This window comes from Diorhabda carinulata, chromosome 10, assembly GCF_026250575.1.
Source record: "Diorhabda carinulata isolate Delta chromosome 10, icDioCari1.1, whole genome shotgun sequence".
In the NCBI taxonomy this organism is placed as follows: domain Eukaryota; kingdom Metazoa; phylum Arthropoda; class Insecta; order Coleoptera; family Chrysomelidae; genus Diorhabda; species Diorhabda carinulata.
In genome coordinates this window covers 5184605-5202194 of record NC_079469.1, presented here as the reverse complement: position 1 = coordinate 5202194, position 17590 = coordinate 5184605, and the positions used below count along the sequence as shown (strand labels likewise).

At 29.7% G+C, this 17590-nt stretch overlaps 3 protein-coding genes across 5 annotated transcripts; 2 read left to right on the top strand and 1 right to left on the bottom strand.

The window, feature by feature from the left end:
* Positions 1-429: 429 nt before the first annotated feature.
* On the top strand, positions 430-3062 carry LOC130899066 (FAST kinase domain-containing protein 5, mitochondrial). The gene is made up of 5 exons (XM_057808800.1): positions 430-1345; positions 1398-1711; positions 1815-2532; positions 2588-2814; positions 2955-3062. Exons 1-5 carry the CDS (start codon positions 727-729, stop codon positions 3036-3038), a joined length of 1962 nt encoding a protein of 653 aa, XP_057664783.1. The 5' UTR covers positions 430-726; the 3' UTR covers positions 3039-3062.
* A 1967-nt stretch (positions 3063-5029) lies between these two features.
* Positions 5030-7779, top strand: LOC130899065 (uncharacterized). Of its 2 annotated transcripts, none has more exons than XM_057808798.1 (5): positions 5030-5181; positions 5739-5953; positions 6283-6539; positions 6647-6961; positions 7098-7779. In XM_057808798.1, exons 1-5 carry the CDS (start codon positions 5145-5147, stop codon positions 7321-7323), a joined length of 1050 nt encoding a protein of 349 aa, XP_057664781.1. In that variant the 5' UTR covers positions 5030-5144; the 3' UTR covers positions 7324-7779. The 2 variants fall into 2 exon arrangements, with proteins under 2 accessions (XP_057664781.1, XP_057664782.1); XM_057808799.1 differs by having other exon boundaries at positions 5046-5181; positions 5751-5953.
* Positions 7780-8220: 441 nt separating this feature from the next.
* Positions 8221-15971, bottom strand: LOC130898379 (prostatic acid phosphatase-like). Of its 2 annotated transcripts, none has more exons than XM_057807630.1 (8): positions 15794-15971; positions 14334-14465; positions 14178-14276; positions 13847-14083; positions 11754-11939; positions 11533-11656; positions 9312-9520; positions 8221-8469 (listed from the first exon to the last, which is right to left on the bottom strand). In XM_057807630.1, the coding sequence occupies exons 1-8, from the start codon at positions 15815-15817 to the stop codon at positions 8290-8292; spliced, it is 1191 nt and encodes a 396-aa protein (XP_057663613.1). In that variant the 5' UTR covers positions 15818-15971; the 3' UTR covers positions 8221-8289. The 2 variants fall into 2 exon arrangements, with proteins under 2 accessions (XP_057663613.1, XP_057663614.1); XM_057807631.1 differs by lacking the exon at positions 15794-15971 and adding an exon at positions 14789-14966.
* Positions 15972-17590: the final 1619 nt, after the last annotated feature.

The following is a 17590-nucleotide window of genomic DNA, read 5'->3' as shown; positions in this document are numbered from 1 at the left end:
TCTTATTCCAGGATAACAGGAATCTTAATCCTTCTCCAGAAAATTACTGCTCTTTTTGATTCCCTGTGTGATGCAACCCACATTAAGAAAATTTCCTTTTCTTATTTTCTATTTGTTCCATGCACTAATTCTTGTTTACTTCTAGAAAAATTATCTTGCGGATAAAAATGCGGAAATAGTGTGGATATTTTCTATACCCTTCAATATCTACACATTGTTGCCATCAATTTGCCATTAAATTTAAGTATCTCTTAAAAAATGTACAGATTGCGCTACTCTGCGTAGTTTCTCTTTGTACATTACAGAGATAAATTGGTTACTTCTTCTTTCTCCTGAAACTGGTCGTTTGCTTAAGTAATTTAAGGAATATCTTATAGTCGACTGCTCGAGATTCGCTACAAAAGGAGAAATTGACAGATGTCATAAAGAAAATACGTCAAAAGTTAATGTATAAAGTTACAACTATATATTTATGGAGGGTGGAGGTAATCCATGGTTTCCATTAATAAATAAAACCCATAGATAGTATTGAGCTCTTCAAGTTTTCATCTCCTATTTAGTTCCTGAAATAATGTGAATTTATACAACTCGAAGAACAACAAATGAGTAATTATTATATTGTAATTTAGTAACTGTTTGTTGGAATGCGGACGCAAATTTATATTATTGTAATGATAAAAGAAGCAGAAATATAACCTTACATATTTGTTTAGATTTCATAAAATAATGTTAAGGCACATTTTTCGTTATTATAAACCGAAACACATAAAATGTTTTAAGTATAACCCAACGCCTACAGCTAATATTTTAAATGTGAACTCAAATCTATTTTTTTATTGTGAGTCGAATGTAAGTTTACATACATCGACATTGTACGAAAGTAATAGAGAAGTGTTTGTTGATCACGAAAACAGTTTTGCTTACAAAATACTACCTAGAGATTCTTCAGATAATCTAGTGAATAAATTGTCCAGCAAGGACGTTACCTCTACTGAGGAATTTAATGAAATATTAGATCGTAACTGGAGAGATTCAACAATCAGTGATATTGTCAATACTTTTATAAGAGTAAAAAACTTTTGTAAATCAAACAATATAACTGTTTCTGATACCAGATTTGATAACCTTGTGGATGGTTTAATGGACAATTGTGAACATATCACTGATGATGAATTAATCAGCTTATTACATTGCCTTACTGAATTTCCTTTTGTCGAATCTTATTCAGCGCACAACTTCCATGATATTTGGAGCTGTCTAGACGATCTTTGTTGCTGGAAACTAGTGGATTGGGATATTGAAAAAAGTTTCACTGTTGCTAACATTTGGTATCAATTACATTTGGGTAAGTAGTTACATTTTATACTTGAACAATTGTTTTTATTATTATGTTCCAGGCAAACTTTGTGACTATATTAACATTTTAATAGATAGATGTGTTAAAAAAGCTACCGTTCTTACAAAAGATCAACTAGTAAACATTTATTTCTATCTAAATATTTGCCGTAAAAGACCTGTAGATTTTGAATATGAATTTGCATTAGAACAATTAATTAATGATATGAATATTGATGAAATGGCAGTTATTTCTATGGGTTATTTTAAAACAAAAACAAAAATCAAATTATTACCTATACAAGAAGCAATAATTAATAGAGTTATGCAACATGCAAAGGACATTCAAGATATATCATTAACTGCTATATTAAAGGTGAAACTTTTATTTCACTCATACATTTACTCAATCTTATAATATTATAATGGAATTTTTTTCATTAAGCATTTGAAGGAATTAAATTTTTATTCAATTTTAGATTTTACGATATTCCAAACCTTTTAAATTAGTAGATAAAGTTGAAAAAATGACTGAAAAGCTTTATCCAGAAATAGATCGTCTCTCTGATCTGGCTTGCACTCATTTAGCACTGTTAAGTACTGGTGTACAAACTTATAACAAGATGGTGTTTCAAAAAATATCGGAAAAATTTGTTAATAACATCACAGATCCTCAAAAGATACGCTTTAAGGATATTGAACGGATTCTAAACGTCCTGACAATGTTCAATTTTGTTCCAAAAACAGATCCAGATATTTTCAAAGCTTGCTATGACGAGATTCATAAGAATGAGAGAATAGCTGAAACTGTGAAATACCCTAGATGCTTAGCATGCTCTTTAAATTACTTAAGCTTGCGAAATATGTATTCCTATGAATTAACTGATAAAATAATGGATCAAGAATATATAATTAGTGTTTATGGAAAAGGTGCAAAAGCTGTACCAAGAGAAATATTTTCTTTGGATCGATGCATAGATATTGATTGTCCTGATTATACAGGAAATAGATTATCCCCAGATTTAAAATATAAAGCAGCCAAATGGTTGACTGAATTCACTCCAAGTTACGATCAGTGGAAAAAACTGTCTGCTATGGATAAACTAATTTTAGATACTATTGATACTGTTAGAAGTATAGTTGGTGATGATAGGTTTATGTTTATACATCATATTTTACCACATTTTTCTAGAGCTGGTAAGACAAAACGTAGCAAATGCAAAAACACAAATAAACATTCTATTTTTTCCAGATATTGTTGTTTGTAAAAATAAAAAAACTGGAGAATTTGTTGAACCAGTCGGTTTCCATAATTACATTTTAGGTGATGTAATGTATCCTTTTAATGATGGCTCACTTGAGTGGTTCGCAGTAGTGGTTTTAGGTTGGAATAATACAATAAAAGATACAAATCTTTGTTTAGGACATTCTCTTATGAAAGAAAGACAGTTAAGGAAAATTGGTTATAACCCAGTGCTTGTAAGTAGAATTCCAACAAATGCAATTACTGCCTAAGTGATTTAATTTAATGAAGTCATGAAAAGAAAAAAGGCATTGAATATGTGTCATATAATTAAAGAATCACTGCGATTTTTGCACATTTTTTTGTTTGTTTTTAGGTCATTTGGAGTGAATTTCAAGGTTTGCAATCTCAGGAACAAAGAAAACAATATATTTCCAATAAAATGATGTTGAAAGAATAAATAAATAAACTTTATTCAATTACTTATTGTTGTTTATTTTCCTAGTGGATGTTGGTAGTTCAATGCAAATTTTGATGTATTTAAACTCCATTTGTCCATAGTCAAATTAACTAAGCCCATCATCACCTTGGGAAGTAGAATACAAAAACCTCAGAAAAGTAGCCTTCTTTGGGAAGAGTTTTGAAAGCAAAATGATTAATATGGAGTCTTGTACAAAATAGAATCTAGGTATGGGTGCAGAGTGGCTGAAAAGCCAAATTGACTATTCTTTCAATCTAGAATCGAACCCCATTGTGCTTTATCAAATTTCGCTGACATGCCCTTTTTTAATAGAAAATCTGGAAAACAATTTTTTTCATACTTTGTTTTCCATTTTTTGTTATAAATTCAGATTGTAAAGTATGGGGATAGGTAGATTTATGCAAATTTTCATGTCTTAAACTCCAATTGTGTCATATAATCAAACTAGCCCCATTATCATCTTGGGAAGTGGGACACAAAAAACTCTTAAAAATAGTCTCATTTAGTAGGAGTCTACTTATTTTGAAAGCAGAATGATTATATATGAAGTCTTGTATAACATATCTTGTAGATATAGGTGTAGAGTGGCTAAAAAGTCCTATTCTATCTACAAAATAAACCTCATGGGGCTCAATCAAATTTCACAGTTATGTATATCCTATTTCATTTACATTTTGATTTTAATTAAATTTCAATAAAAGATATGAAAAAATTGTTTTTTTTTGTAATACATTTACCTTTGCAAAATATGAGAATAAGATTATATTGTTTTTAACCATCGTACATTGTTTTATATTTCAATCAACTATTGAAGGACCCTTATTATTATTAATAAAATTATCGAAACAATACCAAAAATGTATGCAATAGTACAAAAAATGAAAAAATATACTATTTTATATAATTTTAGAGCCATCATAAGTTGATTACTTCATTTATATCGAAATAATAACTCTGGCTACTTTTTCATGTTTTTTAAATTTTCCATGGTTTCATAGCACATTAGCTCATTAATAAATAAGACTGTTTAGAACACATAAAACTATTAAGCCGTCCTACGTTATTTTCATTGATCTCATATATTTTTATTTGATAAAAAAAGTTGTTATTGTAAAAATGTTTTTTAAGTCATTCTTAAACATGTTTTCTAATTTGAAAGAACAAGAACAAACTATTTTCCAACTGAAAACTAAATGTTTTTTCATATATTTATATCATTAAATACTTAAGCTTAAGAAAAAAAATAGTCAAGTACAAATATGAATCATGCTTAGTATTTTCTAAACACTAATAATACTACGTTAATTTAAATATATAAAAAATATAACAATTATTACAAGTTAATGAGGGGATATCAGTAGATAAATTATGTCAATAATCATATAATATTAGATGATTATACTTGCCTGTAGTTGATGAATAAGTACAGTCTCTAAAACTATAGTGCACTGTTAGTCAACATGGAAAAAAATGTATTCCAACATTATTTTGGTAAAACAATATTGAGTTGTAAACAATAGATTATTCAATAAATACATTCATTATTATTTCTGTCATTGTCCATAAGTATTATTATATCAATTATTTTAATTTACTATCTATAATATCAACACCACTTTAAATATAATTAAGATGATCTTAGTACATATACAGTGGATTAGGTTTGTGTAGGTCTGAATAACTGAATCTTGAAAATAATTCGAAATTAATTAAGCTATTTTCAAGTTGTCAGTCCTGATAACTGTCATCGTAAAGTTACGTCTTACCACTCTTACATTTGAAACATAATATAGTTTCTATTTTCTTAATTTATCTTTTTCACTATTATTTCTTCTATATTTTTATTTATAACACGTTTTTTTATGAAATCATCATTCTCTATATATAGATATTCATATTTAAAATTTTATTTAATATCCCTTTGCGCCGCCCCTGATAAATGTTTTTTTCTTAATTAAACGACCCCTACCGCCTTCTCTGTCAAATGCATTTTTAGATGTTTATCTAGTACCCTGTGAATGACACTTTGTTTACTGTAAACAGTTCTTTCAGTTTTAGCGTTTTTTCCCAAAAAAATCTTTTAAAATGGATAAACCCCGTGATAAAGTGTTTCGCCGTAAAGGTAAGAAATTAAAATATTTGAAATTTGAGACGAAGAAAATTTGTAACTTGACATAATTTTATCTAACTTTTATTTGATAAAAAATTTTATTTCGACAGAACAGAGAATAATTTGATTCTAAAAAATATTTATAAAATGAAATTTAACCATCAGATTTACTTTAAACAGAAACGTTGTACTGGATTTTATTGAGCTATTACTCGTGATACTCAATTTCAATAATTTCTACCGCGTTTAGACAATATACCTAATGGTGGAAGTAAAGAAAATATATTGGAATTTAAACATTAATCTGTAATTTTTTTACAAAATGCGTAATCATTAATTTCATATTTATATAATTGAATGTTGAATATCAAGGTTATTTTCCCTTTCTCATGATATCTATTATGATTAGACTATTAGAATATTTTTGTCAGAAGAGAGGTTATGTTAATTAAAAAGAAGATATTTAATAGCATGTCGAGGTGTATATATTGTAAAGTGTATAGAAAGAACGATTACACAATCTCTTAGTGTTTTTTCCAGTTAACAAATAAATTTTACATTTTTTAAAGTTACATTTTCAGATAGTATAACGAGAATACCTAAAGTGTACGAAAACGGACGCAAGGATGCACCCCGTCCTAGGAGTAGAAGTGTTTTTACCAGTTCCCACGCTAGCGACGAACTTCAAACAAGGGACATAGTGAGATACGAGGGTCAAAACTCCCGACCCCCGTACGTCCCCAAACCGATTACAGTAAAAAATTATTTCTCTGAAGATTATAATGTAAGTTCAATTTTATGCCGGGCAGTGTATCTACGAACGAACTTACTTCTTGGACTTTTATTTAATTCCAAAAAGAGTTTCAATAATTCTAATTGTTAAAATATATTTTCCCATGCGTCTTTAGTTTGCTTTAATGTTTCTCGCATGTCTGCAGTTATTTTTCACATTACGGATTCCGAATTATTTTCACACACTCCCACAACTTCTTCATTGTTATAATTCAAACTTTTACCCATTCTAAAAGTATTCTTATCTTCTTTAATGAAAATGTGCCTAGTATATATGACAGAGACGTGACGATTCTTTATTACAAATTATCGTATTCGTAGGATATTTATGCAGATGATGGTTACACTGGCGGTACAACAATTTCCCCTCACGGTATCATAACGATGCGCTTGCGCGAATACATCCGCGTTGATTTATCACTTGACCGCGCCATTCGTATCTCCAACGCGAAAAATGGTATAGTTTTAGCCCTGAGTGCGAGCGGAAGTTCGTCTGGTTTAATACATCCCAATGGAAAGGTGTACCAATATGGGTCTAGGGTTGAAATTATGGCCAACGACGGTCAAGGCAATGATAAGTAAGCCAACTTCGCATATTCCTCGAAACTATTATTATTTACAGCGTTGCCAAGTTTAATAACAGTGTACTAAAAAGTGTATTCCAAATATATTTTTTTTAATTTAGGTTCGCGAAGATGTGGTATAAAGGAGTAAGTTTTACGAGCGTTCAATGCGCTCTTGTATATTTAGTCGATTCCGCCGGTACTAGAACGACTACAGATACTTTCAACGATCTAACACACGATTTTACTCTCAATATATTTTACGAAGGTTCCCCGTATACGTATCTCGATAATCCGAGTACAACTCATACCACTCATTTGGTAAACGAAGCGATGAGCGTTTTACAAGGCACCAACTGTTGGATGACAGAAGACGGTACCACAAACTGGATCATCAATAACGTTAGGATCTCTCAAACGGCCGACGGATTAGTGAGGTTAGATTTCTCATTTACAAAATTGGTGATATTAAACTATTATTTGTGTTTCATATTTTTGTTTATAATTTCAAGTTCTGTGATTATTTGTCATAGCTTTGTGATGGAGAAACGGATAGTTATTTTTTATTTGCAGAGTTGGTAGAAATAGCAACAAATTTTCTTTACGAACATCCCCGACGAACGGATCTGCTTCAGTGTCGTCTCCGTATATGCATTGCACCGGTTCGATGGGACAGACGCGTCATCTGTTTGTCAGACGAGGCGAACGTCGAATGCACTATGACGGTTCGACGTTTATAGTACGGAACGCCGGACATTCGGCGGGCTTCGATGAAAAGCATCAATTGAAAGTTTACTAATTGTTTGTTCAGTTTTCTTTTTTTTTAATTGATAATTTTTATTGGGGAAATCCAGTCATTTGTTCTCAACGTTGTGTAATTTTGCTAATCGCGCCAATAAATTTCGGTGATGGACGAGTGGATGTTATTTGGTTGGAGGGCGTACGCTGTGATATACAGGGATTGGTTGAAAATTAAAATATAAATATTTGCCTAGTGTTTTTTAAACTTGTCGCTAGCACATACATTTTTTAAAGTGATTTTGAAAAGCGTACACGTACGTGCGTGTGTGTTTATATATATATAAACACGGCGATTATTTTACATTTACAAGAAGTATGTTTTTTCATCGATTCGATAGCAAAATTATTTAAGGTGTCAGCTTTATTATGTTTGCTGTTTATGACTGTGATAATGCAATTTAATAACGATGCAAACGTTCTAAAATTGCTAATAAATATTTGTGGAAATGATAAATATATGTTTTATTTCATTTTATTTGTCCTATTTATTCAATATAATTAACAATTAGTAATTTTTATGTTTTAAATTTGATTACTAGACTAAATGATCAATCTTCGAATATGATGGTGCCATTTTTTTATAATCAAAAAAGAAAAAAATTAATTCCATCTGACATTAAATTCCATTTATTTTTGAAACAACACTAAGCTTGGCAACATAGCATAATATGGATAAACTCATTGTTCTGTGGTTTTGTTAGTGAATGACGGATGTCAATTATAACCACAGAACATACCCTAAGAAGAAATGCTATAACTCAGTTGTTATTCAGTCGAAACAACATGGCGGGTTTCTATAGGTAAATTGACAGATGTTGGGGCATGAACACATGGACTATCAACTATTTCGATATTCTCTAATGGTATATTGAATAGAATTGAGTTAAAAACCAGGAAAACTTAATATTTTTATTAAATCTACAAAAATCTATTAACATTTAAGTAAAAAGTTTTTTCTTGAATTCTACGGCCCACCTAAAGAAGGAACCACATAATTCTTGTCATCAATTTGACATTCTTCTTCCCAATTGTCAGGAATGACATTTTTTGTGAGTTGTTTCAGTTTAGGTACTGGACAAAAGCTAGTACAACCAGGTACTACCAACTTGAAAGGTGGTACTTGGGTGGAATTTCTCAAATAAATCTGAAAATATATATTTTTCCCAATAATAAAGATTTAAACTGTATGAGAAAAAATTTATTATAAAGGCGCCCACGGATATATACTGTGAAGCCGGTCCTGTTTATATATTAATATATATTTTATTTTATAATTTTGACATTGAAGAAAATCTAGAATGTAAATAAAACAATTATATCCGTGTATGAAGGAACATTACAATTTAAACATTGGCATCCCTGTGATATTCGTCTTCGGTGTTGTAAGATTTATTGTCCCCAAAATCAACAATTGTGTCAGCATTTTTGTTTGAGTAATACCTTACTGTGTAATATGTGATAAAATTTCGTAATCTTTTCTAAAACTACCCATATATCTCTAAAAATATACAAATCTTCTTAATTAAATTTTCCATTATTATTTCTTATTGGTACTGTATGTAACTATAGTTCATATTTATTATAACAATTGGAAAACAAATACAACGTGGCAACCTTCGTCATAAATATCAACCAAATCATAAAAATATCACTCGTAATCTATCAGGTATCAACGACTTGTCAAACATTTCAATATAGACGTTTAAAAAATTATAGTCCTGGATGAAAATGTAATTTTTAAAGTGCACTGTGTAGTTGTTTTGTAATTGAATTCAAGTTATTTTTTCAATACATTGACTTTATAGTATAAAAATGAGTTGGGAGACCAGATAACGGATCCACAATATAAAAGGTTAGTTACAAATATTTTCACTCTCCATCAAATAAGTTTTGATAATTATTGAAATAAATATGGGAAATGTGAAGATAAATTCTTGTCCCGTTATGTATTGCTTGTTTTTTAATAAAATCAAGTCTATTACTTACTTCAACTCCATATTCATCAGTGCTAGTATCTTTATATAATTCAAATAATACGGTAATTGCATAATCAGGTAACTGTTCATCCCAAATTTTTAATGTACTGAGTAAGTTTACAACAGTCTGATCATGACCTCCGTAAAGGAAAGCTTTGAAATTATTTTTTCCTTCTATTTTCGTTGTCCAGTCTTCCATGAGTTTTTTGAGTAAAACACCTAACAACAAAAATATCAAATTTAGATTTTACTATTTCATTGTAATTTAAAACGAATGTGAGAATTGGTATTGGAAATGGACATAGTCATATCCATATATTTGAAATTCCTATATTGCTAGCCCCCGTATGTGGGAGCCCCTAAAAGAGGCAGCAATTGCATTATACTATCTCACCTATTCATACTCGATCCGTTGTGCGCAAGCATGGCAATTGTAGTAGGGAAGTATAGTGTAGCTCTAGGGCTCTATCCCAGGGAGGCTTATAACACTGTTATAGTAACCATTTTTGGGTCGTAAGTTCGAATGACACAAAGTTAATTATTTTTTTTTCATTTGTTATTACGAATTATATATATATATATATATATATATATATATATATATATATATATATATATATATTATTTCAAATAACCAAGAATTATAGTTATATTTTCAAAACTTTCAAGAAAGGCAATTGTTAAATTAACATCTATGTATACAATTGCGTTTGTGAGCATGCTCCATTCTCGGACATGCGCGTAGCATTTCAATTCTAAATAACTAAATAATAGACAGATGTTTGTTTATCTGCACCATTGGTTCGCCATCTTTTTATGGTAACGTACAATTTTGTGGCAGAGCCAGTGCTGCCAGTAACACTACTGCTACGTTTCCTTTTTGGTTCAACAGTATATATTTCGCTATGTTTGCTACAACATACGAGTCGATAAAAAATGGTACTTAGATTTTTAATGGAATAAATCTGCTTAAATTTTTTTTCATTAGTCAATTGGCAACAGTACAGTAGTGTATTGCGCATGTTCACTTATTTGGAATCTGCTTGAAACTGGTAAGGGAAATGAGTTCATTGACTTGAATCCTCAATATTTAGGTGTCGAAATAGTTCAAAAATTGTATAAATAGTTCAAATTTCAGCTTTTTTGCAGAAGCTTAGTTTGTAACCCTTAACGTAAGCATTCTTTTGTTTTAAATATTATTTCAGAAGATGCACTATTTATTCAACAAAACCTCAAGAAAATGATAATGATTGGCTGTTAATTATTAAATATGATTAGAAGGAATGGAAATTTTACATATATTTTCACTGAAAATGTAGGGTTTATTTTTAAAAATTTTGCACACTTGTTCGAAATATTATTTCCTTGAATTATTAAAATGCCTCATGTGAAATAAATTCCTCAACTCAATAAAACCAAAACAAAAAAAGCATTTAGAAAGTCCTTTATAAATGGAAATTTACTGACCAAATAAGAAATTGAGAAAACTATAAATTTTTATATGAAATTTAAGATAAACGGTAACAAAAAATTGTTAATAATGGTTTACAATCTGAAGCTGATGCTTTTTACTGGTAAATTAAATATGGCATCTAAATTAAGTTAACAATTGGCACGGCCTCAGTTCGTAAAAACTCGACAATTTTCAGACATACGCGCAGATATTAAATTCTTCTGGTTTATAACTCTGCACAGGATGTGCGTTTGGAGAAGTTTCGGTTAGTTGAATTAGTTCTACATGTGTCATGTGTCTTTCCACTTATACAGACACTGGCCATCGACTTATAATCAATATGCTGAACTGATATCTGTACAACTTATGATCACGTGATACAAATCGCTCTGTTCAGCGAACTACATTATCGAACGCAGCTATAAATGATCGATATCATTTGATTTATTTAAATATGAGACTTGGTGGGGAGAAATCGATAACTGTAACCTGTTACTGTCATTATTAATAATGATATATTATTGTCTAATATTTTAAAATATATTTGAATTTTTTCATTCATGTAATCAGTGAATAAGTAGAATACTAGTGGCTCTAATTGAAAATCACGAATATTTTGTGCATACTGAAGTTGTGAAATTAAATTGTTTTATTGAGTTTGAGGTTATATATAGGGTAATAACTTTTGTTTTATTGCTTCTTTCAATTGTGTTTCGGCAAATTTTATTATAAAAAATTAATGTTTATATATCAAACATTTTTTAAAAATATTACTTACCACCAATCAATCTGTTCATATCATCGTTAAAAGCTTTAAGGACAAAACTTCTAACAGTAGGAAAGTGCATCTTCGATGGATAATAGTTATGTGTCCAGTTGGGTAAGTTTAAACCAAATTTTTCCTGAAAGAGGTGAACAAATAAAGTGGTACTGCGCATTTAAAAGCGATCGAGAAGTGTTGAAACAAGGTAATTTAATATTTTTGTATTATAAATATACCTCCGCTTGTAGTGTAGTATAAATATCTTGAACATCCTCAAAATCGTGAACTTCTTGTCCTGTTATATCAGTTAATTCCTTGAACAGTTCCTCGTATTGTTTTAGCAAATCTTGTACTTCCTTAGATTTTTTAACTTTCTCTTTTTCTTTGTGATATTTAGGGCACGGTTTTCTCACAAGCAACAACTGAAAGAAATTTGTTTCACTATAACATAACGAATAAAGTTTTTATGAGTTTAGTGGAAGTGTCCGGTAACACTGGTTAATAAAATTTAAACTTTTTTTTGTCACTCGAAAACTTATCAATCAATCAATCAAATTTTGAATGTACTATGGCCACTAAACAAAATTTACTAACACTGGAAAAAAAATTCCTTAATTCCTCAATAAATAGCTATGATTTTCGTGAATATTTGGCTTCCGGTTTTTCTCTTTAGAAAATTTTTTTTCAAGCAAACACCAATGTAAATTTAAGTAAATCAAAATGAATTTGAAATAAATTCCCACAAACGCCAATTTTACAGTTTGTGTTTAAAGCACAATTTTTCAAGCCCTTGAAGCTCAAACATTTAGGGAAGGGAAAAACGCAACTGTGCTCTACTCACAGATCTGAAAAACGACAATTTGGAACGCGGGTTTGAAGCATTGTGCGCCCATATGCTCGTTTGGGTGCTCAAATTGTGTAACTGGGAAGTGACTAATGTAACCAAACGTAACGTAGTTCAATGCGATCGTTATCCAATCGCCTAAATTAAGTTATTCAAACAAAAACACGAAAATGTCATAAAAAAAACTTGAATGTCACTGAAACAAAATAATATTTTTTTTAATTAACGAACATATATAATAATATAATAAAACTCATCACAAAGCTAGTGTGACAAAAACAATGTTTGACAGGGTAATTATCTTTTTTCGTCGAAAACCTGACACGTTAGTTCTTTTTTTTATCAAGTTTACTTTTTAATTTGGTGTATGTGTTCAATAGTTTCTAATGTAGTGATTCTTAGTTATGTTAACATTTTTTTTATAGCAAACGGTTTATTTACATTGTTTCTTTTGAATAATTACCAAAAACGTTACAGTTATTACAACTACAAACGATTTAAAATAGCATATCCATTTGCTAAAACTATTCTAGTGGAGATATAAAAGTGGTTCCTCTTTTTTCTTTCTTTTCCTCGTAGTCCTGGCCCAGCTGATTTCCCTTGGATGCGTGACTTGGTCAACCATAATGTAGTCCATCAGTTTTTTTAACTCTGAGTAGATTTGCTAATGAACCAAAAACGTTTACTACTTCCCTCAAGTTCACGTTCTGATGGACTTCAAAACTTCTCGCGATGGCTTTTGTGGGTTGTAGAAACGTACAGCATGATGGAAACAAGGAAAACCCTAAAGAGGTGGTACACGAGTACTACCAGTCGCACTCTTCCCTTCCTTATCTTGTTTACTAGTAAGTCAACGCCCCATTCTTTAGTCCAAGATGACTTTTGGGTATGTAGCCTTGGTGGTGCAGGTGTTTTCTTCCTCTGCTATGTCCAAACTGTCTTCAGGAATCTTTCTTTTTGAACCAAATTGCTTATATCCCTGCGTTGATGTTGATCTTCGACGTTGTACAACAGTCGTCGATTCGATTTCCGAAGTCTTAGTGTTACCATCTCCAATTGGGTAATGCTGATTAGTGTATTGAATAGATTATTACTAATTGAGGTTAGGACTTTAGTTCTATGGTTTTGTTAAAAGAAAAGAAGATTTTGATGACATTTTGAGAGTCAACTAAGTTTTTTGTTAATTGACCATGTGTAATTCCCTCCAAATTTGCCACAAATGAGAAAAAAATTCCACTTTTATATTTAGGTACACAACAATGAATAGAATAAGTTGAAAAATAAATAAGAATCAATGTATTTTTGGTTATGTTTATAATATACACTAAGCTCCATTACATTTGGCGGAAAACCACAACTTGTTAAGCCTGTGTGGTAATGTTTGTAGCTTCGATAATTAAATAACCGTTATACTCAAAAAAATTTGTTTTTAATTTGATCCTCTCGACCTGTGACATCATTTAGTAATACTAACTAACTACTTACACTGTCTTGCTCTAGTGGTTCGGTATGAATAGGAATAGGTTGCCAATTTAATGGTCCCCAAACTTGATCTCCTTTTGGTGGCCAAAAACCGGCGTTCACCAACTGCATACTAGCTTTAGCCCTGTCTACGTCAGTGGACTGAGTGTAATATTCATCGGGAGAGTAAATATCTCCAACAAATTTACCATATCGTTCTCTGTAGTATTTACCAATTTCGTATAAAGTCAATTTTCCCTTCTAAAATTTAATTGTTTCTCATACTACTATTCTTATTTTTTTATATCGCCTCGTATACGAAACAATTGATGATCCGTTCGGAAAATATACTTACATTAGTTAACTGACCCCAACCTATAGGATAAAGATTATTGTCTTTATGGGGATCGTTAGGATACGTACTGGCAGGTGTTCTCTCGCCATGTCTCATAATCTAAACAAAAAATTAAAAAAAATGTATATTATCTCGTGAATTGAATTCAATACTTACGATATGAACCATTTCTAGTCGTCTGTTAGTGTCGTTTAAATTGATCTGTATGGCTTTTATTCCTACAACAAGAAATACCACGACGGCAGCTAGGGCCGTTATTGATCCCAATATTACATTCCATTTCGACATCTGAAAAAAATTAAATTCATTATTTTACCCTTTACGCCTGTTTTTCAAAGTCTAATACAAGAATAGTTCTGATATTTATAGTTTTCCTATCCCTTTGGCCCCTACTAAGTTACGCCACTGTCTAATAATAGCTGTAATGGTCTACTAAAAGTTGATTTAGCTATAAAAAAGAAGTTTTTTTTGTCTGGCGATACATTATTTTTGAATGAGAAATAAAATATATGATCTTCATTAAAAATATTACAATAAGGTCAACAATTATCCCATTGTTGATATTCATAATAATACAATAGTGACAATTTCAAATTTATTTCACGTAATACCTTTGGAAAAATTAGTTATTCGTAACACTCCTTACAACAACTTATTAGAACTACGAATGGTGATTACTCCACTACAATCATTTAGTATTGAAATTTAATAACTTTTTTATACTTGGTTCTGTTTTATTATAAACAAATATATGAGGAATTTTATTTAAAACCATTGAAAAAGATAAACGTTATATTTGAGCCTTGACCTTTAACAGTTTTATCACTTAACAGTCGAAGAAACATTACCACTAGGATTGTTTATTATTTATTAATAATATTTAGAACGAATTATTTATCTCAAAATACGATTTTCAATAATAATATGGAGAATAATAATTTATTTTGGTGATAATATTAGTTACTAAAAAATTTTAATCAAGTACCTCACATTATTATATTCCTAATATATTTTTTTTCTGTTCTGTGGATATTGGATTAACCAATAAAATTATTTTGTCTCTAGTACTTTGTTTTTCGATATAATCTTAAGTTCTATGAGTTTAAAAATAAAAAAGAAGTAGAGGATGACAGTTTTAATTGTAACGTTTATAAGAAAGTGTATTATGATGTTTTCATTAGAATTTCTCTTGAATAAAAAAAAACCAGTTTGAAATTTAAAAGCGGTATGGAGCAAGTAATAAATAGTTATTATTTGATTACTAATTCAAATTCATTATTAAAAATAACTAGCGTTTAATAGTTAATATCTATGTATATTATGCAATAATACATCACATTTTGGTCTACAATTTGAAACTTATAATTATTCAATATTGAAAGAACAAGTAGTGATTTATAAAAATATTCATAATTAACAATTATTAATTGATATAATCGTCACAGATTATATCTGACACGTGTGAATATACCTTAAACGTATGGCTTAAATGAACAATGAAAACCATGTAATATTAACAAATACATAAAATCGAATTTAATTAAATGTTAAGTGTCAATATATTCCCTTAGAAACCTCTTAGCCTTTGTATTGCTGTAATAAAATAATTTCCTTACCACATTATTTTGCTCATTGGCCATGTGTTATTCATTTCTACCTAGTACCTATTCAGTTCACTAAAATTTAAAAATATAAGCTCACTCATAGGTACTGTTCCATAATTTCAGAACCGGTTTTTCCTTCAGTTGTAATTATAATTGATATCTGTTTTATTTATCAACCTCAACTATTCATAGCTATAAATAAAAAAACCAAGGTTGTTGTAAAATGAAATTATATTTGGAATAAAAATATAAAATGAATTATTTCAGATGGAAGGGTGAGTTAGATAAATAAATGTTATATTGAATGGTTTTAAATCAGGGCCGGCGTTAAGTAGGTCTAGAAATTCATTTAAACAATAATTTAGATCTACGAATATATTTGAGCACTAATTAATTATTTATATGACCTTGCTAGAATTTTAACTTGGTCACGATATAATGTTTACACGTATGTAAATCAAAATACTGTTACCAGATTTAAAGTTAATCAAAAAAATATTAACTTATAAAATTTAAGTAAATATATCTAATATCATATAAAATAATGATTTTTTATTATCTACGTAAAATCTAATTAAAGCTTATAATTTATTGTGCGGCTTTTAAAGATTCTCTATTTTTTTAAATAAATTAGCCACTAAAAATATTTTGGAATTGGGGAAAATTTTTTAAACAAGGAGAGTATTTTATTGGCGTAATAGCCATAGAGTTAAGTGGAATTGTACCATTGATACTTAGATTATCACTCTTTATCTTTCTCTAATCGGTATTAAAATCAAAATTTATTCTCATTCTTTGCCGTTTCCACCACTCAAAATTTAGAGGTCATGATGATACAAATAGCATAGAGTAGAGAGAGAAACAGAGTGGTATACTGATATTCCGTCTCTTTCCATTAGCAATCATATTATTTTAGAATGAAGTCACAACCAGCCGCCATATTGTTATTTAGATTAAAATTATTATTAATAGTTGTGCTTTATTTTCATTTATTCGTTTCAATGGAAAAATCGTTTGTTTACAATATGGCCGATGTTTCAGGTTACGTTATCTGTAATGAAGTATTCATATCGGCGTAAAGTGTTTGAAAACGTAAAAAATGAAAATTCGTCATGATTATTCGATACGCACACAATTCAAATCAAAAATAGAAATTTATTCGATTATGGAATTGTGATTTAGTGAAAATTTGTGACTGTAAATACAAAACGGAAACCAAATGTGCCTAAATACTATCAAGGTGGAGGCCAAAAAATAATGAAAAGTAGTTTTGGAGGTTATGTTAAAGATTGTCAGTTGAAATTGTAATTTGTTAAAAGTGGTAAGTTCCGTTGTTATACCAATAGTTTAATTGGAATATTAGTGATAATATTATTTCTGGCAAAATAAATGACAATTTTATTTCAAATTATTTCGCATAAATTTAGTGAGTTCATTTTGCATAATTTTTTATTTATACTCAGGCTTATAAATTCCTTATTGGTTTCTTTTCTCCTTATTTCTTCATCTATTTAGTTTTTATGTTGAGTTTTCATTATTGATGGATATTTATAGTATAATTGTGAGGGGTTGAAGACTGTTAAGAACATAAGCCTTCCGATAGGTTCGTCGTCGAAATTTTTTTGTTTTAATTATATATGTATACTAAAGTTTGTTAATTAAAGTTTTGTTCACATTTTTTTGTGAGTTTTATATAAATTTGACATCAAATTCGTAGTTAGTGACCCTGAAAACTTTGAAAGTTATGCGACTTCATTGCTTCGTGAAGTATGGGCTATTTGATGCAAGGGGGTGGTTATTAATAGGTGA